General features: G+C 47.4%; 1 protein-coding gene across 4 annotated transcripts in view; it reads right to left on the bottom strand.

Moving 5' to 3' along the window:
• The window catches only part of PRKAR1B (protein kinase cAMP-dependent type I regulatory subunit beta), a 152,572-nt gene that overhangs the window by 55,011 nt on the left and 74,678 nt on the right, over positions 1–22,883 (bottom strand). For all 4 annotated transcript variants that reach the window (XR_004693528.2, XM_060282444.1, XM_035130525.2 and 1 more), the window contains 2 exons: positions 7,833–7,893; positions 3,344–3,465 (listed from right to left, as the gene is read on the bottom strand). Coding sequence is in view for 3 of the 4 variants with exons in the window: in XM_060282444.1 (XP_060138427.1) it covers positions 3,344–3,465; positions 7,833–7,893 (183 nt within the window). In the remaining variant the exon portion in view is untranslated. The remainder of the gene's footprint in view (positions 1–3,343; positions 3,466–7,832; positions 7,894–22,883) is intronic.

The raw sequence follows: 22,883 nt of genomic DNA, 5'->3' as shown, positions 1-22,883 counted from the left end.
TTTCCGCGTGTTGAACCAAACTGCACCTGATCCTTTTAACTGGGGGTGCTGAGGGCAGGTGCTTCAGGACGACAGTGGAGAGAGAGAATGGCAGAAAGGCACTTGTAGGGCACACAGATGACTTCGATCACACACTGTTGAATAAGTGTGTGTGTGTGTGTGTGTGTGGCCATGGGGAATCCAGAAACCCAGGAGAGCGGGGGGGGGGACGACGACACCATGTAACTTTTGTTCCTGACTCAGATGCAAATGGGATTTTTAAAGTTTCGGAGCATTTTGTAAGCCGCTTTTGAAGCTATAAACCAGGACACAAGCAAATGACTCAATATCCCAGGGCCACCCCACAGAGACAGCATTATGGCAGTCTAGTTGGGGTGAAAAGAATACTGCTGGGAGCAGTTCCCCCAACCACAATGCATAAAAATCGGCCGCCCACGTATTATTAGCACAAAAATGGAAAACAGGTAAAGTGCCAACAAATGAAGACTGGCATATTAAACTGTTAGAATATGCGGAGTTAGCAGGGATAATCACTAGAATAAGAAACCAAAACGATGAAAGATATAGAGAAAACTGGATACTATTTATAGAATACAGTGGTGCCTCGCTAGATGAATTTAATTCGTTCCACGGGTCTTTTCTTATAACGAAAAATTTGTCTAGCAAATCCCATAGGAATGCATTGAATTTTTTTTGAATTTTTTTTTTTTGCCCATAGGAACACATTAATTGAATTTCAATGCATTCCTATGGGAAACCGCGATTCGTTAGACGAATTTTTCATAAAACGAATTCATCTTGCGAGGCAACCTCCGATCGCAAAACCCATTCGTCTAGCGAAAAATTTGTCTAGCAGGGCATTCGTCTAGCGAGGTACCACTGTAAATCTATTAATTAATCTAATTTTCGTTAAGCGGAAATTTCGGTAAGCAGGGCATTCGTTAAGCGAGGCACCACTGTATATGGAAAAGTATTATAAGCAAACAATTTACCTGGCAGGATTTTCAGCAGAGTAAGAAATAAATAAAGTATATAAAAGTGGTTGAGATAGATGGGGTGAACTAAGAAAACACGAGGAAAAGAGGGGTTAAACGGAACCAAGGAAAGAGAGGATAGGAAGTCAATGAATGTTTTCTGATTTTTTTTTTTGTCAATTATTTAAAATCTTTGCAAGGAAAGATTTTTCTCTGTTGTGTCCTTTTTGTTTATGCTTTGTTGATGTGGAATGTTATCAGAAAAGCAAAGAAATAAAATATGCAAAGGAAACAACAACAATCGGGAAGGATACAACCCAGCAAAACCCAATGCAACATTGTGAATTTAGCCAAATGAATATTATTTGCATAGAGATGTGCTCCCTTATTTCGGAATTCTTTCTCAGTCCCCCACTTCACACACACCATACACAAGGGATACAGCTCACACCTGTGTTTCAACCCAGCACACTGCTTAGAAACAGCAAGGGGGGGGCGTGTATAGAGATAAATGGGAGGCAGGCAACCCCCTGCTGTTTCGGCACAGAGTGCTAAATTCTCCAGGTCTGTTATGGCTGTAAATCCCCATGAAACGAGGTTTTAAATTGCGGCCCCAAACTGTGATGAGAACCAAAAGTTCAGGACTGCAGAGTTGCTAGGTATATATATATGCTATAGATCTGAAGCAGTTTAACTCTCTCTCTCTCTCTCTCTCTCTCTCTCTCTCTCTCTCTCTCTCTCTCTCTCTCTCTCTCTCTCGGATTTGCCGTTCTGGGAAAGAGTGGCAACTGAGCTGCAAAATACTTCTCAGTGGCTGCATTCACATGGCAGGTTATTCCACTTTCACAACACTTCCCTAACTGTTAATTGTTCCAGAAGTGGCTTTTGTCGTGCGAAAGCTCAAACGTAATGCGGAACTTAACAGTTGGGGGAAAGGCATGAAAACGGAATGAACTGCCGTGTGAATGCAGCCGTAGAGCATTGTCAGCACAACACAGCTCCCAGGATTCTTTGCAGGGGGAGCTGCAACAGCTCAAAAGGGGGTATAAATACAAGTTTGCAGCATTATTTTAGGCCACGAGCTGATGAATGTGTCACTCACTCTTACAGAGCTAATGCAGAAAAATACAGATCACCTCCATGCGAACAGGAAACATACAAAAGGCAGGTGGGCCAGAGGAGTTTGTGTACGCCTTTGCTGCCCATCAGGGCTGGCACAGCGAATGGGCATGGCTGGGCACCTGCTGAGGCCTTTTCTCCAGTGGGAAGGCCACACCTAACCCCTCTGCATTATACTCCAGCGGTGCCTCGGTTGTCGAACATAATCTGTTCCGGAAGAGCGTTCGACTTCCGAAATGTTTGACAACTGAGGAGCAATGGGCGGTTGGCAAATTCCACTGAGGAAATGGAGAAACACGCCCCGGAAGCCATTTGACTTCCGAGGTGGGTTTGAAAACAAAGCATTCACTTCTGGGTTTTTGGCGTTCAGGTTCCGAATCGTTCGGCTTCCGAGACGCTCAAAAACCGAGGTTCCACTGTATTCTAGAAAACAGGTCGGCATGTCTCTCTATGGGCAGGCTTTTGGAGGAGGGGTGAGGTGGAGAATTCCTGGTTTTTTAAAGTTGGGCTTTTATAGACCTGGCGAATATTTTAATGCTGCATTCCTCCCCCCCCCTTTCTTCCCTGTGTGTTGGAGTTATGGAATTATTTTCATTTTGATGCATCCCCCCCCCATTGTACTGTTTCATGTTTTTATGGATGTAAATTGCTCTGGGGCCTACCAGCAAGGGGCAGTGTGCAAAACTTTTAGACAAAATGAACTCACTCAAGACTCCCGAAGGAAGCATACACCCCAAGGAAGTAGAAAGACAGAAAGTCAGGTTTTGCATCCATGGCAGTGACCAGAGGAGGAATGACCACGGAAAGGAGCGTACACCATGATACATCTGCATCAGCACAACCGGACCCCTTCATCTGCCCCAGCTGCAACAAAACATGTCTCTCTCGTATTGGTCTCTACAGCCACAGCAGATGCTGCAAACTCCCGACAGCTTGACTTCACCCCCAAAGGCGGACTCCTCCACTGTCTCCCAACACTGACAGATGCCAACACATATAATACCAGTTGAATCTGCACCCAGAATTATTTGCAAAACAGTTGCTTTTGCTTTTGTCCGCAGCACATCGATCCATGCGCTCAGTTTGCAAAACCGGCTCACATACTCTAATGTTCGCTTGCACAAGGCCTCCTTGCAGTTCTGAGCTTGGAATTTTACCCGCGGTCCCAGTTAACAGAGCCGATGCAATGCAGCCGCTTGATAGTTATAAACACTTTCGGGAATTGTGCCGGGTTAGAAAGCCAGGCTTACCTCTGTGATGATGAAAAAGTCATCTCCTGGCTCTCCCTGAACAACTATCTTTTCTCCGTCTTCAAACTGGACGGGTTCTAGCGCATCTGCCACAGTCAGCCGCTCCCATTTGTCGAGAGATTCTGAAACATGGAAGGACACAAGGAGGGTTTTTCTCAGTGCACCTGTTTTATTTGTGTTGATTTGCCTCTAAAAGTTTAACAGACCTTTTCTACAAGCACCAATCCGGACAGAAAGTTGTTGAGCTTTTCTTTCTTTTTTTTAGTTTTGTCCAAAGTTGAGCTTTTTGAATTTTTTAAGCTATTTTTTAAGGGAATTCGCCAAAATCTAGACTTCAGACACTGGTTGCCATATCTGGATTTTCACTGACATTTCCGCCTGGACACTGCTTCCAGCTGCAGTATTCCAGCTATGCCGGGGAAATTCCGGACTTATGGCAACCCTAAGCACCAATCAAAACCCATTTCACCCTGCCCACGTCCTTCCTTCAAAGTGGTGGATAACTTACCCAGGGTTGTGCAAGTCTATGTTTAAAGAAATTTTGCCCTTTGCATTTGCACTTAAAACGATAAATGGATTTAATTTGCCTCTTACAAGCGCAGGATTTGCCATAATTGGCACTCTTAAAATTATCGCTGCAATGCAGGTCCTTTCTGGCATTCTGGAACAGATCATATCCCAGACCTTTTGCTAAGCATCGCAAGGGTAATTGCAAGGATGGTTTTGGTGGCGTAATAGGATTGGGAGGCTGAGGGGTCAGTGAGGATTGGAAATATAAAGAGCACCTAACAAGGGACAGGGACGCGGGTGGCGTTGTGGATTAAACCACAGAGCCTAGGGCTTGCCGATCAGAAGGTCGGCGGTTCGAATCCCCGCAACGGGGTGAGCACCCGTTGTTTGGTCCCTGCTCCTGCCAACCTAGCAGTTCGAAAGCACATCAAAGTGCAAGTAGATAAATAGGTAGCGTTCCAAGCGGGAAGATAAACGGAGTTTCTGTGCGCTGCTCTGGTTCGCCAGAAGCGGTTTAGTCATGCTGGCCACATGACCTGGAAGCTGTACGCCGGCTCCCTCGGCCAATAATGCGAGATGAGCGCCGCAACCCCAGAGTCGGTCACAACTGGAGCTAATGGTCAGGGGTTCCTTTACCTTTACCTTTAACAAGGGACAGCAAGCAGTAGGCAGGATTCAGGGATACAGATTCAGGGAAGGTTATAGTAGAGAAGAGGGGCAAACTCAGCAGAGGTATACTAAGACATTTCCCTAGTCTCTGGGAAACAAAAGTGGAAGACAGCTATGGCCCTCATGCCTTCTTTGGTGGCTTTCCAGAGGCACCTAACTGGCCACTGTGGGAGCAGGATGTTGGACCAGATTGGCCCCTGGTCCCATCCAGCAGGTCCCTTCTTCTATCTGTTAAGGTTGAAGGTGAGAAACAGCTTTTACCCACCTGCTAGCAGCCTCTTCAAGCCTGTAGCCAGAAATTTTAGCAGTGTGGGCACCTAAACATACAGAGGGTGGAATACAGGGTAATCTGATATGGCGGGAGTTATTTAATGCTATTACATCTGAATAATATTAAATTAAACGTGATGGCATCCAAAAACGAGGCTCGGGTGACTGTGAGTGATTCCAGAATCTTAGGAGGTGGGAGCAGGTTTTATACTGTAAATAATTTGGAAGATGCATTATTTCATGCTTTGTTGTTGCTTTAAATAAAAGCTGAAAATCCAGAGATAGATCTGAGCCAGCCAGGGTCCATGGTTATGGACCGAATGCTTCCTTTTATAGATTGGGTGCTAATGATGCTGCCTGGGGCAGCTGCCCCACTCTGGTAGGGCAAAAAAAAAAGAGGCTGAAAAGAGGTACAGATTTGCATAAAGTTTGCATAGTTTATTTTTTAATGTGTAGGTGCCATTTTAAAAATCATTACTCCAATTTAAATAGAAATCCAATACATTTAATCATAGTGGGGCTGGCTGTGTCAAGGAGACTTGCCTGTCCACTCATCCTTTTCCCTGTTGATGAGCAATGTCAATGAGTTAAAAGGTAAAGGGGCCCCTGACCATCAGATCCAGTCGTGTCCCACTCTGGGTTTGCGGCGCTCATCTCGCTCTATAGGCCGAGGGAGCCGGCGTTTGTCCGCAGACAGCTTCCGGGTCATGTGGCCAGCATGACAAAGCTGGTTCTGGCGAACCAGAGCAGCGCATGGAAACGCCGTTTACCTTCCCGCCGGAGCGGTCCCTATTTACCTACTTGCACTTTGAAGTGCTTTCGAACTGCTAGGTGGGCAGGAGCTGGGACCGAGCAACGGGAGCTCACCCCGTTGCAGGGATTCGAACCGCCGACCTTCTGATCAGCAAGCACTAGACTCTGTGGTTTAACCCACAGCGCCACCTGGGTCTATCTTTAATCCAGACTTGGACCGCAGTCCTCCAATCAAGGGCTGTCCTCTGAGAGCCCTTCAAATGGTGCGCTCAATACATGAACACATAGGAACACCTTGAAGCCGCCTTTTACCAAGCCAGAAGGCTGTCGCATGGAAGACGGAACCAGCTTGTTTTCTCCTGCTCTGGAGGCTAGGACCCGAACGAATGGCTTCAAGTTACAAGAAAGGGGATTCCGACTAAACATACAAGCAATAATACTAAGAATTGCTTTCATCTAGTGGTGGTGGGAACTTTTCTCACCTGTCAACTGGGAAACCTAATAGTTTATGGCACAATCATATCTCTCTCCACACTCCCTGCATTTTCTGACTGCCCACATGAGAAATGATTGCAAGGATTATCAGGGAGCGGGGGGGGGGGGTGCCTGCTCAACCCTTCCAGGAAGGGTTGTACTCATACAAAACCCTGCTGTGGTAGGCATGGGAGAAGAGGAAAACTATGACCGCCCATGCCAGGAGTCCTGTGTCTTTCTTATCTCTGCTCTTCCCATCCCCTTATTTACTATGGAAGAGCCAGGAAGATGCTAAGGTGAAGTCTAGGTATTAAATCAGTGTTGTTGTTGTTGTTGCTGCTGCTGCTGCTGCTGCTGCTGTTGTTGCTGCTGCTGCTGTTGTTGTTGTCAACATTTCATTAAAAGTAACAACTGTGTTTGTGACCACTGATGCTGGGTGACCATCCTCTCCACTCCAGTACACCTGGGAACCAGCCCATGGCAAATTATTTTCTTTGCATGCAGAGGGTCCTAGGATCTCCAGGAGGGCTAGCAAAGACTCCTTGGGATAAGAGCTATGCTGCCAGTTCATCTAGATCAGGGGTGAGGAATTTCGGTCCAGAGACTAAGTGAGGCTTTCCAGACCTTTGTGCCTGGCCCTTGGGGACTCATGGCAAGCCACACACCTTACACACCTTTTTGCCTGGAATGTGTCCTGTGCGAATGCCTCTTGCTTGCCTGGATGGAGTGTGTGTGTGTATAAGCCTCTTGCTTATATAAATGGCTGGAATGTAGCCTACTGCAAAGGAAAGAGTTGCATCTGTTGCCCCAGCTGTTGGTTGCACAGTCACCTTGCAACAGAGGGGGCTGCACAAAGCTAATGCCGACAAAAGTGAGAGTTCTCCATATTCCCAAACTATCCCTGTACCTTTAAATCTATGCTGACTTCTCTCTCTACCTCTTGGTTGTTTCAACTGATACATCTTAGGTTGCATCCTGTTTACAGCTTCCTCCTCCTCCTCCTCCTCCTCCTCCTCCTCTTCCTCCTCCTCCTCCTCCTCCTCACTGGGTGATATTGGGCCAGTCACCATCACTCAGCCTAACCTACCTCATAGGGTTGTTGCGAGGATAAAAATGGAGCAGAGAGCAGAATTACGAACAGCGGCTTTTGCTCCTTGGAGGAAAGACAGGATATAAAAGTAACAACAACAACAACAACAACAACAACAACAACAACAACAACAACAACAACAGAATTGGGGGGGCATACAGTAGCTAGAATACTGCATTTCAATTGCTATGAACTGTCAGAAAAGTCAACAGGTGGTCTGCCAAGATCCTAAGCAATTTCCCAATGATCTGCAGAATGTTGAGTTTGGGAACCATTGGGCTACAGCGAACCCCATGTGAGGGCGATGGCAGAAAGGACTGCACCACTTCAGACTGTGTAGGTGGGAGAAAAAGGCATTTTTGGAGGCTCCTCTATATTAAAAACCCTCCCACAAAAACAAGACAGAAAATGTCCAGCTCATCAGGGAGAAATGCTCTAACTAAGCCCATTACCAGCTGCGGTTGTTTTTGAATTGCTGGGAGTAATTTTACATATGCGAGGTTTCCTCTTTTCTTTTTAAAGATCCATCTCCCACCTGCAGTCTGAAGCCCAGCAGTCTGCTCTTACAACCTTAATTTGCTGCGTTGTGCAGACCAGGCTTTATACATGTGCACACAGGCTTTCTGCGTATTTCCTTGATGTTTTTTTTTTTTTTTACCGCTCGACCACCGTATATTTCTCATCGGTGCAACAATATCCAAAAGGAAAGAAAAGGCAACACACCCAAAATGGAGACCTTGCTGAGGAATTCTTCATACATTTTCCGCTTTCTCAGGGTACTGCCCTGAAAGAGAATGAGAAAAGGGAGTAAGTGAAGCCAATAAGCATTGCCTTGTAGGAATTGGAGAAAAAAGCCCATGCCATCTAGCAGTCTGTCTCTCCAACAGTGGCCAGCCAGAAGTTGTCTCCTGTTGGAAGTAGAGGGAAGGGTCATTGTGCATCAAAAGGTCCGGGTTAACATCTTATATGTAACTGTGCCTTTTTGTCGCATTTGTTGCTGTTTAAGTTGTCCGCTGCTGTTGCTTTAGTTCTCGGTATATCATATAATTTGTGCATGAGCTGTGCCTGAGAAGTATCAAAGTGCCTCTGAACTAACACTTAGTCCACAGGATTCCCAAAACTAAATGCAATATTCTATCTGCCACCCCAGAGGTGGGGAAACCTGTGACCCGCTAGAAATTCCAACTCCTATAATCTCTGATCATTGGGCAGTGCGGCGTAATGGTGAGAGTGCTGGACTAGGACCTGGGAGAGCAGGGTTCGAATCCCCACTCAGCCAAGAAGCTCACTGGGTGACCTTGGGCCACTCACCGCCTCTCAGCCTAACCTACCTCACAGGATTCTTGTGAAGATGGAATGGAGAAGGAGGAGAATCATGTATACTACCTTGAGTTCCTTGAAAGGTAAAGGTGGTGTACAAATGCAATAAATAAATAAAACGCTGGCTGGGGTTGATGGGAGTCGGAGTCCAGCAATAACTGGAGGGACATTGGTTCCCCACCCTTAGGAAGACAGGACCGCTGGGTTCACCTGGCTCAATATGGTCTATACCAGGCATGTCCAACTTTCAAGAGACTGAGATCTACTCCCACAAAAAAAATTAATCTGGCAGTGATCTACCAAAGTTGTTGAGCTTGTTTTGGTTGGGTGGGGGGAGGGTCCAGCGATCTACCATGGACACCGCGGAATCTACCAGTAGATCACGATCTACCTATTGGACATCCCTGGTCTATACTGATGAGTAGGGGCTCTCCAGAGTTTCAGGAGGGGGACATTCTCAGCCCTACCTGGAGGTGTCAGGGATTGAAGCAGGAACCTTCTGCATGCAAGACAAATGTCCTGCCACTGAGCCACGCCATTCCCCGTGCTGCACAATGCAGTTTCGCTGCGATACTGCCAGGCTGCACAAGTTATTTCCCACAATGTGCACTTGCAGTTTTTGTTTTCTGGTTTCAGATTGCTGCTGCTGCTGTCTCCCTGCTCCTCCGAAACTTCAGCACTGCCAAAGCAAACAGCCTAATGAGAAAGCTCCTTTGCAGCTCTACCTGGGATCCGTTAAGCCCCCTCAAAAGTAAAAGTAAAAGGGGGGTCAAATTAATGCCTGGTGGAGCTCCGCCAGCTTTCTCACCGCACAGACCAAGTGAAACCAAGCTGGGCGAATCGGGGCCCACCACTCTTTTCTTTCTTCTCAACAAGAAAGTCTAAGCAGAAGCATCTATCTGTTAATCGCTCAATTAAACTGCCTCATTATCCTCTAAAAGTTAAGCAAGCCTGTAATTAAAACAAGAGGAAGCTATTGAAATGACAATGCAGTGTCCCCAAAGGCCTGATTGAGAATGGAGCTCGTCGCCTAGTTTCCTGTCTTATATATGTCTCTGTCTCCCTGGGGGGCAGAAGCACGAGATATAAGGGAGCCTATAGTGAAAGGGGGAAATTATGGACACACGCTAGGATACATGCAGAGAGCTTCTCTCTCCACTGGAGTGAATGGAGAAGCCTGTTCGTACAGGAGTTCTGCATGCGCCCTGGAGTATGTAAAGGGCTATGAATTAAGATGGATGGATGAAATCTAGACAAAAGCAGCAGCTCCTAAGGTTGCAGTCCTGAATTTTTGTAACCTGCCCTCATAATAATAATACCTTTATTGTCAATGTACAACCTGTGTACAATGAAATTAACCGAGCCTCCCTCCCCCCAACACAAACACTCAATCTCATTGCACTCTGTGTGCTCGTCACACAACACACCAACCCCAAAAGTCAGTTGCATATTATTATTATTATTATTATTATTATTATTATTATTATTATTATTTTAATAATACTATATTATTTCCCGTTCAGCAGCCTAACAGCCCATGGATAGAAACTGTTTTTTAGCCTGTTGGTACGACTGATTATACTTCTTTACCTCCTGCCCGAGGGTAGAAGATTAAAGAGGTGCTGGCCGGGGTGTGACTCGTCCTAGAGAATTTTTCTCTCTCTCCAAAGGCAACGATCCCTTGCAATGTCATCTAGTGGGCTCAGGGGACAGCCCATGATATCATGTGCTGTGTTCACCACCCTCTGTAAAGACTTTCTGTCCGTGGCTGTCAAGCCAACGTACCACCCTGTGATGAAATTTGAGAGGACGCTTTCTATTGTGGACCGGCAGAAGGAGGTCATCCATTGTTGTTTAACATTGTTCTTTCGCAAGACCCTGAGGAAATGGAGTCTCTGTTGGGCCTTCCTAACCACCTGACCGTAATGTACAACTGGGTATTAAGATTTGAGACATAAATAAGTAACACTTGGGAGTAGGTGGTCTTGTGCCCTGCTTTGCCTAAGGTAAAGGTAAAGGGACCCCTGACCATTAGGTCCAGTCGTGACCGACTCTGGGGTTGCACGCTCATCTCGCATTATTGGCCAAGGGAGCCGGCGTATAGCTTCCAGGTCATGTGGCCAGCATGACAAAGCCGCTTCTGGCAAACCAGAGCAGCACATGGAAACGCCGTTTACCTTCCCGCGGTAGTGGTACCTATTTATCTACTTGCATTTTGACGTGCTTTCGAACTGCTAGGTTGGCAGGAGCTGGGACCAAGCTCTGGAGCTCACCCTGTCACAGGGATTCGAACTGCCGACCTTCTGATCAGCAAGCCCTAGGCTCTGTGGTTTAACCCACAGCGCCAAGGTAGCCCTCTGTTTAAAGGGTAGCCAGAGCACTGCCCTCTGAAAGGCCGCCCAGCTCAAAGATGAAGAACACTAAGGAGGGAGAGGAAGAGCAGCCATGAAATTTCCCAGCCGTGGTTGGGCTATTAGCCATGATGGCTATGCTCTGCCTCCACCCCTGGAGCCAGCCATGCTTCTGAATATCAGCTGCTGGAAACCTCAGGGAGCTGAGAGCGCTCTTGAGTTCAGATCCTGTGTGAAGGTTTCCCAGAGGACGTATCTGATTGGGCATTGTAAGAAGAGGATGCTGGACTAGATGGGCCATTGGCCTGATCCAGCAGGATCTTCTCACGTTATTATGTTGCTCAAGGGGCCTGAGCAGGCACACAGGTCACCTGGACACAGTCATAGTTGGGAGGGATCATGAGAGTCATCTAAGTCCACCCCCCCTGCAATGCAGGAACCTTTTGCCCAAAGTGGGGCTCGAACCCACAACACTGAGCGTAAGAGTTTCCTGCTCTACTGACTCAGCTATCCCAGTCCTCCCTGCTATGGTGAATTTCTGTCTAAAATCATAATAACAATTTCTAAATTTGCACCGATACATATAAATTAGCATATGCAAATACACATGCAGGTGATGATGATGATGATGATGATTATTATTATTATTATTACCACTACTACTGCTAGCTGGCCTGGCCACACGTTGCTGTGGCTCAGTCTGTTAAATGGACCCTCAGAGTCCCCCTTCAGACTCCCCTCACCTTCAGATTCCCCCTACTTTTTCTTGATATGCTTTACGCGTGTTCTGTTTACACAGGGTCATCCCTGTGACTCCCCCCACTGTCCCGACCCATGAGCTATCCCGTCCCCTCCTCCCCCCACCCAGGCGAGCCCCCACCTCCACTTGGCCCAGTCTGGAGCCCCAGGCGAGCCCCCACCTCCACTTGGCTTATCCCTGTGGCTGGGCATACCCTGCCCCGACCCATGACCTATCCCGTCCCCTCCTCCCCCCACCCCGGCTCATCCCTGTGGTTGTCCCCACCCTGTCCTGACCCATGACCTATCCCGTCCCCTCCTCCCCCCACCCAGGCGAGCCCCCACCTCCACTTGGCCCAGTCTGGAAAGGCGAGCCGAGATGCTGTGGAGAGGGAAGCTTTCCTAGGTGCAGTACCAGTGTAGTCGTCACTAGAGGTCGCTGTTTTGCAACCTCTCCTGTGCTCCCAGCATGCACTTGAGGGTGATTTGTGAGTTCTGGAACATGGGGTTTGGGGTTTTTTACGTGGCCCAGGTGTGACATCTGTCTACGCAACCTGTATATGGTCACTCTCATATTTGCTTTGGACTTTGTGTCAAAATTTGAACGTAATCGGTCAAGCGGTTTTGGAGAAACGTGGACACCCACCCACATGTCCAGTTTACATTTTATATATACATATATGATGATGATGATGATGTGTAAATGACCACCCTCTCTTTGGGAGCGGGTTTAGTTGAACTCATTGTGGCTAACTTCCCAGCCAAGATGCACAAGACTGGGCTGCATGGCCCATTTCATCCAGGGGGACTTCGTTTCGGAGGGGGACACTCTCCAGGCAGTGGGCAGCTCCGCCCTCCTTTCCTTCCAGCTGCTGGGAAGCAACCTCAGAGCGATCCACATCCCGCTGTGCACAGCTCCACTGTTTAACTGCAAGGCTTTTCAGATCCGCAACCAACGCTTTAACCGATTTATCACACCAATTAGCCGGTTCAAGCTCGCAGGCTTAATGCCGAGGGGTACCAAATCACTTCCTGTCTTCCTCTTCTGTGGCTCCGCACCTGCCAGCCCCACACTTAGAGGAGGCCTTAAAAAAAAAAAGGACTTAGCAGAGGGGTGACATGTTAATCTATCAAGGACCAGGAAAGCAGAAGCTGGGCTGGGCGGCTAAGCCGTAAACAAACACTCTGATGTTTGCTTATAGCAAAGGGGGAAAAGGCACCTGCCTCATCTTCCTTGCGAGGAAAGGGTGATGATAAACTAAGAGAGGAGGCAAGGAAGTGGACAGTGGTTACAAGGAGCAACCGGAGGGCATCCTTCTCTATACTGACAGTAAGCTCATTCTCCAAGCGATGACCTTTATTCAGCCAGCAGCCTTACCCCTCAGGCAAGGTGAAGTGGTAGCCTCAGAGGCACCCGGTTCTGGGGTGTCATGAAAGGGCAGCAATTTGTTAGTCATCTAATTTATTATCTGTGCCAGGGAAGTGGGAGAGGCCCCTGTAGGAGTTTCTGCATTCAGGTGCCAAAATAAGTTGGCTGGACTTGGGTTTATGTACCAAGCACCTTGTGATTTGTGATGGGGGAAAGGTGTGTATATTGGCTGCTTCAACCCTGCCAAAATGGCATCAATTCAGGGATGGAGGTGAGGAAGAAATTCGGTTCAGTTCACAGTGAAATGTGAATGCTGAAACAATACCTGAACCAAAACACGGCTATACTTTGAAATTTACGTTTCTCTGAATTTTGCAAAATAGTTCTCCAGATAGTGTGTAAATATACCAGGACAACCTTTCTCAACCTTGGCTCCCCAGCTGTTGTTGGACTACAACTCTCATCATCCCTGACCCCTGGACTTGATAGTTCGGGATGATGGGAGTTGTAGTCCAACAACAGCTGGGGAGCCAAGGTTGAGAAAGGCAGTATTAAGAGTGAAACTGTGCATTAAAATGCATATGTTCCTGAAAATAACCCACACAAGTGCATTATATTAGTGAACATCGCTTTGCAAAAATGTGTTTAAGAAGGATGTTGACAAGCTGTAACTTGTGCAGAGAAGGGCGGCTGAGATGATAAAAGGTCTGGAAACTGAGCTGTTGAGGGAGCTGAGTGTGTTTAGCCTGGATAAGAGAAGATAGAGAGGAGATAAGATAGCCACCTTCAAATATCGGAAGGGTTGCCACATGGAAGATGGCGCAAGCTTGTTTTCTGCTGCTCCAAAGGGTAAGATCCGAACCAATGCATTCAAATTATAAGCCAGGAGATTCGGACTCAACATTGGACTAGACAGCCCTTGGGATCCCTTCCAAATATAGGATTTTTTTATTCTATGTGTATATTAGGAGAAATTCACACAAAAAATGGGGGTGAATTGAATTTTTTTTATCAAACTGATGTGAAAATTCAGAGAACTGAACATACAACCAGGATAGACGATGCTGCCTTTGTAGGATGAGTATCCCAGGCCTTCACCAGCAGCTAAGCTGAGGGAGTCGGATCGAGGCCCTTTCCATTGGCCTGCCTCATCCAACTGCCACTTGGTCCTTCTGCCTCAACAGTGGGGAGAGGGACCCAACCCGTGGCCTCTTCTGACAGCTGCTCACCTTGGCCTTCCCAGTCTGATCCTCCTTCCCCTTATGCTTTTCTTTTCTTTTGACCTTAATTGTGTCTTTATCATTTTCAGAGCTTAAGCCTGAGGGCAGAGGTGTCTGTTGTTTCTACGTTTTATACAGCACGTAGCGAGCGGAGGTGGCTTTATAAAGAAATAACCACCTGCGCTGAGAAACCATCTCATTTCTTGACCTTTTTTTAAATGTCATGGCTTCCTGCAAAGAACTCTGGAAAGCTTCTTTGCACAGTGGTGCCTCACTTAACGAATGCCCTGCTTAACGAAATTTCCGCTTAACGAAAGGATTTTTCGAGTGGAGGTTGCCTCGCTAGACGGATTCGTTTTATGAAAAATTCATCTAGCGAATTGCGGTTTCCCATAGGAATGCATTGAAATTCAATTAAAGCGTTCCTATGGGCAAAAAAAATTCAAAAAAAAATTCAATGCATTCCTATGGGATTCGCTAGACGAATTTTTCATTATAAGAAAAGACCCGTGGAACGAATTAAGTTCGTCTAGCGAGGCACCACTGTATGAGGCTTCAGAGAACCCTCTGCAAGAGGGTTCCCTAGCGCGCAGTCACACAACTATAGTTCCCAGATGCCAGGAACAATAATTAAACTTGTTTGACACTCAAGGATTGTCCCACTGAAAACATATACTGCACCAAGGCTGTTGATTATGGATTTACAATTATAGCACAGCTTCTCCTCCAAGCAGTTCACTGTGGTAAGCATATCTCTCTCCATTATTATTATTATTATTATTATTATTATTATTATTATTATTTCATTGCAACAATCTTGTGAAGCACATTAGGCTGAGTGCTGACCCAAAGCCACATAGTAAAGTTTCATGGCTGAGTGGAAATTTGAACCTGAGTCCAGCACTCTAACCACTACACCATACCACCTTGAGTAGCATTGCTGGAAGGACCTCTACGGGGAGCCCTTGGAGAGCTGCTACCATTGATCTAGCTAGACCATCAGTGCCATCCTGCCCATGAGGCAGAGTGAAGCAGCAACACCCCCCCAAGGAGCGGCACCCCCATTCCACCACCCAGCTTTGCCGTGGGTCTCCCCAGCCTCTAGGCACAAGGAGACAGGTCTCCCTTCCACTGAGCGGTGTGGCTTTGTACCATCTTCTCCTAAAAAGTGAAGCTGGTGCATAGCTCCACCACTGAGCAGGTGTGTGTGTGATCTATAAATGATCTGCCCCTTTACCCAGTGGGGATAACTCCTCAAGGGCTTCTTGATGAGAAGACCTTATGGAGTTTGCCCCCCTACATTGTAGGAACAGCAATGGGGCATTCCACCTCAGGTGCCGCAACACCTTGGGCCACTCCTGTAGACCATTATTGCCTTTTTGAGAAGCTCTCCAGCTCTTCCCTGGAAACAGCAAGGATGGAACATGGTTTGCTACTGGGAGCTGGCTTCGGCCTGCTGGATCACTGAAGGCAGCTTGCTTTGTTAGGGCCAGCAGTCCTCTCCGTTTGGGCCCACAAGGACATGTTGGCCTGGCCAAGCCACACCTACCCATCTTACCCCAGAACTGATATCATGCATGACATCAGGTGTAGGTTACATAAAGATGCGGCTGAGTCAAAGCAGAGTTTGCTCCTGACAGTCAGCACCTGTGAAGTCCCAGGCACAGCGCTTTGCAAGCCCTGGCAATCAGCTGATGGTTACGACTTGCAAACCGAGGCACCTCTGATTTCAATCCATGTAGGCAAAAACCGGTCATTTGCAAAGCTTGGCCCGTGGGTGGTGTGCAAGGGGAGTTCTCCACCCTTAAGTCTAGGGCAGGTATCCCCAAACTGCGGCCCTCCAGATGTTTTGGCCTACAACTCCCATGATCCCTAGCTAAGAGGACCAGTGGTCAGGGATGATGGGAATTGTGGTCCAAAACATCTGGAGGGCCGAAGTTTGGGTATGCCTGGTCTAGGGCCAATACGGGCCCAGGCTCGCCGTGGTTTCAAGCCGTGTCAGATTCTGTGGCCCTCTGGCTGTTGCTAAACTACAACTCCCATCATCCCTGACCATCAGGGCTGATGGGAGCTGGTATCCAACAACATCTGGACGGCCAACAGTTTCCCAACTCTACTTTAAACAGAAATGGCAGGGATCAGATTCGTGCAAAGCAGATGTTCTCTCGCTGAGTGACAGGCTCGGTAAGATAAGTGCTGAAAAAACACACGGTGTGTGCTCAGGCCTATCTCGCTGGGGTGTTTGCTGCAAACTGCCTTGGCCGGCTCTGACCCTTCTCTGACCTCCCCGTCGGATGAACCTGGCTCCTGATCCTGGAGGATGCCTGAGCCCTGGAAATGCTAGACGTTCTAACAACAAGCCCTCGCCAAAGCCTGACAGCTCAGCGTGGGACAGCAAGTGGAAAACTGGACACTGTGGATCCATCCATGTCGTCCTGCAGCAGCGTCCAGGGTGGAAACTTCAACTGGCGCATGCACCCCGCAGTTGGCGGCTGTGGAAAACCAGGCAGGTGCGTGCCTTGTGGCTATAGGCTTGGAGGGAGAAGGAGGTGGGCGGGCGGGCGGGGGGGAGCAAAGGCAGATGGTGTATCTACTGCTCTTTGAAAATGACTGTGGGCGCAGAAGAATTTTAAGAAGCAGTAATCAAGGAGCCAGGCAGGGCTGCACAACCACAGCCTGGAATAGCTTAAAGGAAAAGCAGGCCAGAGATGGGAAAGCAGGAATTCAGCTTGGAAGGAGGGTGAAAGAATAAAACGGTAACAACAACAACAACAACAACAACAACAACAACAACAACAACCTACAGCTGCTTCCTGTAGGAAAAGACCTTTCGACACCGAAGGGCACTTCCAGACTGTCAATATTTTCAGAGGGGAGGGTTGAATTCAAGTATGTACCTTCTGCAAATGTAGCTGCAACTCAGTTTGCAGAAGAGGAGTTTGCATGGAGATAAGACAAGAGTGAGGAACCTCCAGGTTTGCAGACTATCCCTGTAGCTTTATTTCTATGCTGACTTCTCTTTCTATCTTTCTGTTGTTTAGACTGATACGTCTCTGATAGGCACATCTCTGAAATGTACCTGTATGGAGGTTCTGGTCATTTGCAGGGCAAAGTTACAACTTTTGTGTCTGAACATTTTTGGTGCACAAGTGGGAGCCTGAAGGCCCTAGACAAGTTCTCCAAGGGCGCTGCTGAAACCTGTGTCTTCTGCACCATTTTGTTCTGGTTCACTGATCCTCTTAAATTCTTCTTTAAGAGATTCGTCTTCTTGACGGCTACATTATATAGCCAATCACATGTCTCAATGAATCAATGCCCTGCATAAAAGACTGCTGGTGAATGGAGAGCGTTCTTTAGACTGTGATACACTTTCCACAAGTACCATTTAACTCAGTGGGACTTACGCCTGAGTATACATGCAGACCAGTATGCTGTTAAACTGACTAGCCCTAGACACAAGTCATTTATTATTATTATTATTATTATTATTATTATTATTATTAAGTAATAACCGAATGTGTTAGCGGATCATAAAAAAAAAAAAGATACTTCTAAACCATATGCTGCAGGGTTATCAATAAGATGCATTTTGGAAAACTGGAACTTTGGTATCCAGGCAATTTAAAAAAAGTATATCCAAGAGGCACAAAGATTCAGTAGAAAAGAAGAATGCCGAAAAGGGATTTATGGGCAGTGAAGTGAGTCCAGGGTTTGCAACACGATATGGCATCAGGAAAATAAAAGCTGATGCCATTTCGATTAGGGTTTTTTTCTTTCTTTTGCAAACACACCATCACACAACTGGCCAGGGAGATGACAGTCTCAATCTCTGTGGCTCTGATGTTCCTGCACCTGCGGCTCCATGTTCCATCTGGATGTCTCATTGCCAGAAACATCTCGGCAAAAAGAAAAGGAGTTCAGAAGTATTGCTTTAAAAATCCAGCGGTGATTTATGGGGGGGGGGAGGATAAGCATTTAAAGCTTTGCAGCTTTTCGTTCTGTTAAACCTCGCATGCCGCACGCAACCCCCCCCCCCTTCTCCAAGGCGGACAGCAATCAAGGAAACCTTGGACAAACAAGAGAAGCCAGTGGAAAGTCTTCAGGTATATTTAGAGGGTGAAAATCCCAAAGAGAGGGGTGAACGATGAAGACGTTAAAAAAATTAAAGGAAAGCTACAAGGCTAGACAGACTGAACTGGAAAAGATTGGGAAATCCACCTGACTCAGTGATCTTTTAGTCGGCGCAAAAAGAAGGTTTTCCATGGAAAGTAATGGTCATTTCTTTAAGCGCATGGTGGATAGAACTCTGGCAAATGCACTCTGGTGAAGAAAGGATAGCAAACTGCCTGCATGTTGTCAATAGACGGTGCCAAGTAGATTCGACCTCAGAAAATATCATGGGAGGCAGCAGACCAAGTTCTCCTCTCAGAAATCCGTAAGTGTAGCTCAGCCTACCTTCATATGCTTCCCCCCCCCGGGAAGCCCCCTGGGCTTAGGTTGGCCCACTAGGCATTGCAAAAACAAGAGGGAGAAAAGGGGCTCATTGGAATTGCACGTGCTAAATTACATTCATGGATGCAAACGTAGAAATAAATGGTTAAATTCAAATATAGATATGTCTCACCGTAGTGAGGGAAGCTGTCGCCAAGTGACGTGCTGTGTGCCTTCCTCACTCTTCTAAGAACCTAAGAGCGTAAGAAGAACTTGGTGGATCAGGCCAATGGCCCATCCTAGCAGGATCTGAGCCCAAGAGCCCTCTCCCCTCCAGGAGAGGGCTTCTTACGGGGTCCCTGCCGTGGGATCACATTCACCCAGTGCTTTTCCAGCTGCACTGGCTCCCGGAGGAGTACAGTGTCAGGTTTAAGGTGCTGGTTTTGACCTCCAGCAACTGATATTCAGAAGCATTGCTTCCTCCAACTGAGGAGGCAGATCATAACCATCATGGCAAGTGGCCATTGCTGGCTGTTCAGGTACCAATGAGCGATGGGCAAATTCAAGCCACCGCATACTTATCTTTCAACCAGATTTGGACCTGACAAGCCTTCAAAAAGAGGACTGTGTTTTCGTGTATGCTGTCGGTGGGACCCTCAAAGCCACTCCTCTCTAAACTCCTTTCTTTTCTGTAATTTTATTTATTTGCTTGTTGGTTCTTGCATTAATATCACACTTTTTCCTCCAAGGAGCTCAAGGTGGTCTACATGGTCTCCTGTTCCTCATTTAATCCTCACAACAACCCTGTGAGGTAGGTTAGCCTGACAGTCAGCGGTTGGCCCAAGGTCACCCTGTGAGCTTCAAGGCTGAGGGAGGATTTGAACCCAGAAGAAGAAGAAGAATTTGGACTTTCACTCCCCTTAAGGAGCCTCAAAGTGGCTAACATTCTCCTTTCCCTTCCTCCCCCACAACAAACACTCTGTGGAGTGAGTGGGGCTGAGAGACTTCAGAGAAGTGTGACTAGCCCAAGGTCACCCAGCAGCTACATGTGGAGGAGCAGGGAAGCGAACCCGGTTCACCAGATTACGAGTCCACCGTTCTTAACCACTACACCACTCTGGCTCCCTGGTCTCCCAGGTCCTAGTCTGACACTCTAACCACTGCACAACCACACGGGTAATCCCTCCTCTCCAGCCAGAGTATGAAGGGGCACTCCTGCGTAGAAGGTCCTCATGGCCATTTCACCTTTTTTCAGCTCCAGGGTTCTGTGACTTTTAAGAATGAGACAGCAAATGCAGTTGCTTGGGGCAACATCAGCCAGCCCTCCCTGTCTCCCCATTCCTTCTGCTAATCTGAAGCAGGCCCCGACCCCCACCCCCACCCCGGCCAAGTTATTTTATTTATTTATTTATTTATCCAGTAAAAACAAAACAAATCAAACAAAACAAAACCCCTTGCTTTTACTAAGCATCTAAAGCAGCATTAAAGAACAACTGGAGAAGTTTTGTCCAAAAGACATAAATCCTTAAATCGTAAATTCCTTTTTTAAAAAAAATAATTATAAAAAGTGCATAAAGCAATCCCAAACAACAGATCAGCCATTTCCAAAATTCTTGGCAGCAGAAAGAATGGTATAAATAATAACTCTGCGTTGCTTATGTAGCCCAAACAGCGCCACCCATGCAGAGGTTAGAGCAGGGGTCCCCAGACTTACCCGCCTTCGGGCCGGTGCCTGCCGCGCCGATCGTGCGGCGGGCCGGAGGGTTGGGAGTGCACGCCAGTGTGCATGCGCACACCCATTTACTGGCGCGCTTCCAGGCCGGAAAAATCGCCGAAAATTGTTTGTGCGCATGCGTATGGGCCTCCCCCGACCCGGAAGTGCACCTCCCCCGACCCGGAAGTGCACCGGAAATGACCTCTTCTGGGTCGGGGGAGGCCCATACGCATGCACAGAAACGATTTTCGGCAATTTTTTCAGATCTGGAAGTGCGCCGCCGTGCAGCGCGCCGCAAGAGCGGGCGGCGGCAGCGGGCGGTGGGGGTCGTCGCAGGCCGGATTGGGAGGCCAATTGGGCCGCATCCGGCCCGGGGGCCGTAGTCTGGGGACCCCTGGGTTAGAGCTATCAACAAGGTTTGCAAAAGCAGTGGAGGGGAAATTTGGATAGGAACCCCTGCTTCCCCACCACCACCACCACCACCAATATATACATTGCAGGGGGTTGGACTAGATCACCCTTGTGGCCCCTTCCAACTATACAATTGCTTGGCTGGAGAACTATATTGCAAAATTCAGGTAAGTGTGAATTTAAATGTCGGGGAGTGGGGCTATGTTTCACTTCACGTATTGTTTCAGAAAGTACAAATTTGAGAGATTTGCCTTTAAGTATGAACTGCATCGAAGCTCTCCCCTGTCCCTGTCTATCACATAAGAACGTACGAAGAGCCTGCAGGATCAAACCAATGACCTATCTAGTCCAGCATCTTGTTCCTACAGTGGCCAGCTAGATGCCCATGAGAAGCCCAAAAGGAGGACTTGTATGAATAGTCCTTCCAAAGCACACAACAAACCACTTAGTCCCATCAACTCCACCCTCTGTAGCATCTCCCTTTCTTCTCCTCCAATCCACGCTCCCCCTAGCTTGGTTCCCTCTCTGCATCTCATTTTCTCACTCCTTTTGCTTCCTCTCTCCGCCCGCCCTGTTCCCTCTCTCCATCCTCAGAACCCCCTACATCTGTGCTAACAGGAGTAGTTGAGGGGCTGCTTCCTACTGTAGAAAGGTCCGCCTTGGATTTGGGAGCTCAACCAATGGAAGCCAGGAGGATGGGGAGAGCAAAGCCAGATTGCAAATAAGAAGGTGGATCCTGGCAGGCAGGGAGCTGGCCTGAGGTCCCAGTGTGAAGCCCTAGTTAATTCTTATGTAAGCCTGATATTGAATTATGCTTAGAATGGAACATTCTTAGCAGAGCACAAAACAGTCTGTGCACACACAGCCGCTGAAACAAACGCGTTGCTGATCATGAAACCAAAATCCTTCAAAAGACCCTGGCACTATCCGTTCCCTGGTGCTAAGTAGAGTTGCAGCAGTGGGTTTGTTTTACATCTGAGGGTTTGTTATTCACAGAATCGCAGAGCTGAGAGTTTCTGGGGGTAGGAAGAATTTTTAAAATCCCAAAACGTCTCAAATCCCAAAACGTCCTTTGAAGAGCGGCTGGCAAAACAGGGTTTTGGAACCGTGTTTCTGAAAAGTGTTGAAGGATTTTTATATATATATATATAAAAGCATATTAATTTTAAAGATTTCTAAGCCACTCTTCCCTGATGTTGGGAAAGATTGAGGGCACTAGGAGAAGGGGACGACAGAGGACAAGATGGTTGGACAGTGTTCTCGAAGCTACAAACATGAGTTTGACCAAACTGCGGGAGGCAGTGGAAGACAGGAGTGCCTGGCGTGCTCTGGTCCATGGGGTCACGAAGAGTCGGACATGACTAAACGACTAAACAACAACAACAAAAGCCACTCTTCTTCGCCCTCCTTCAGCTCAGTCGGTTGTATACAATGCACAGAGTAGACCCACTGAAATGAATGGACATGAGTGGTTCATTAATTTCAGTGGGTATGCTCTGCATAGAACTTAAGTTGGATGCGTCCCAATATTACTTATATGTTTGACAGCTTCAAGTTGAGGAAACTGTACTGATAGTTTGTGGAGAGAGACTAGCTGACTAACTTGCATTAGTCATGAAGGATGTCAAAATAAGGAAATGCACTCAATCATCCTCGGGGCTGCCTTGCAGATGTGGAGTTGTGTGTTCGCTACTATTACACACACACTCAAAAAAAGAGCCCTGCAAAGGTATTCAGGCCATGAATATATGACTCCTGGATGGATTAGTCAGATGCCCAGTGCGGTAACTAGCATGGCCCCCTCAGAGAAGTTATGGCTGACAAGAAAAGTGTTGCACAACATGCTCCATTTGATCTCTCTAATTAACAGCAATAAGTATTTCCCACCTACTGGGTGAGAAAGTGAGTAAAAAAAGGAACTAGTAGGAAAAGAAACGGGGGAAAGACCCACTGACTGAGCTGTAGTTTGGGGAGGATGATTCATCAATTTAGACATGATAGTGGGTGTACAAATTTTAGGAAGAGGTGATGGAGGAAATTTCTGAAATAATAGGTGTGCTGGTGCCTTGAGACCCAAGCTGTCTTTTACCCATTTTTGATGAGTTGACTGTGGACTTAATATGTAAGCCACTTACAATTTGTCTCTTAGTAACTGCTGGACGTGGGTGGCGCTGTGGGTTAAACCACTGAGCCTAGGGCTTGCCAATCAGAAGGTCGGCG

The sequence above is a fragment of the Zootoca vivipara genome, chromosome 14, assembly GCF_963506605.1.
Source record: "Zootoca vivipara chromosome 14, rZooViv1.1, whole genome shotgun sequence".
Taxonomy (NCBI): Eukaryota; Metazoa; Chordata; class Lepidosauria; order Squamata; family Lacertidae; genus Zootoca; species Zootoca vivipara.
Note: the sequence above shows the minus strand (reverse complement) of the source record. Positions and strands in the feature narration are given on the sequence as shown.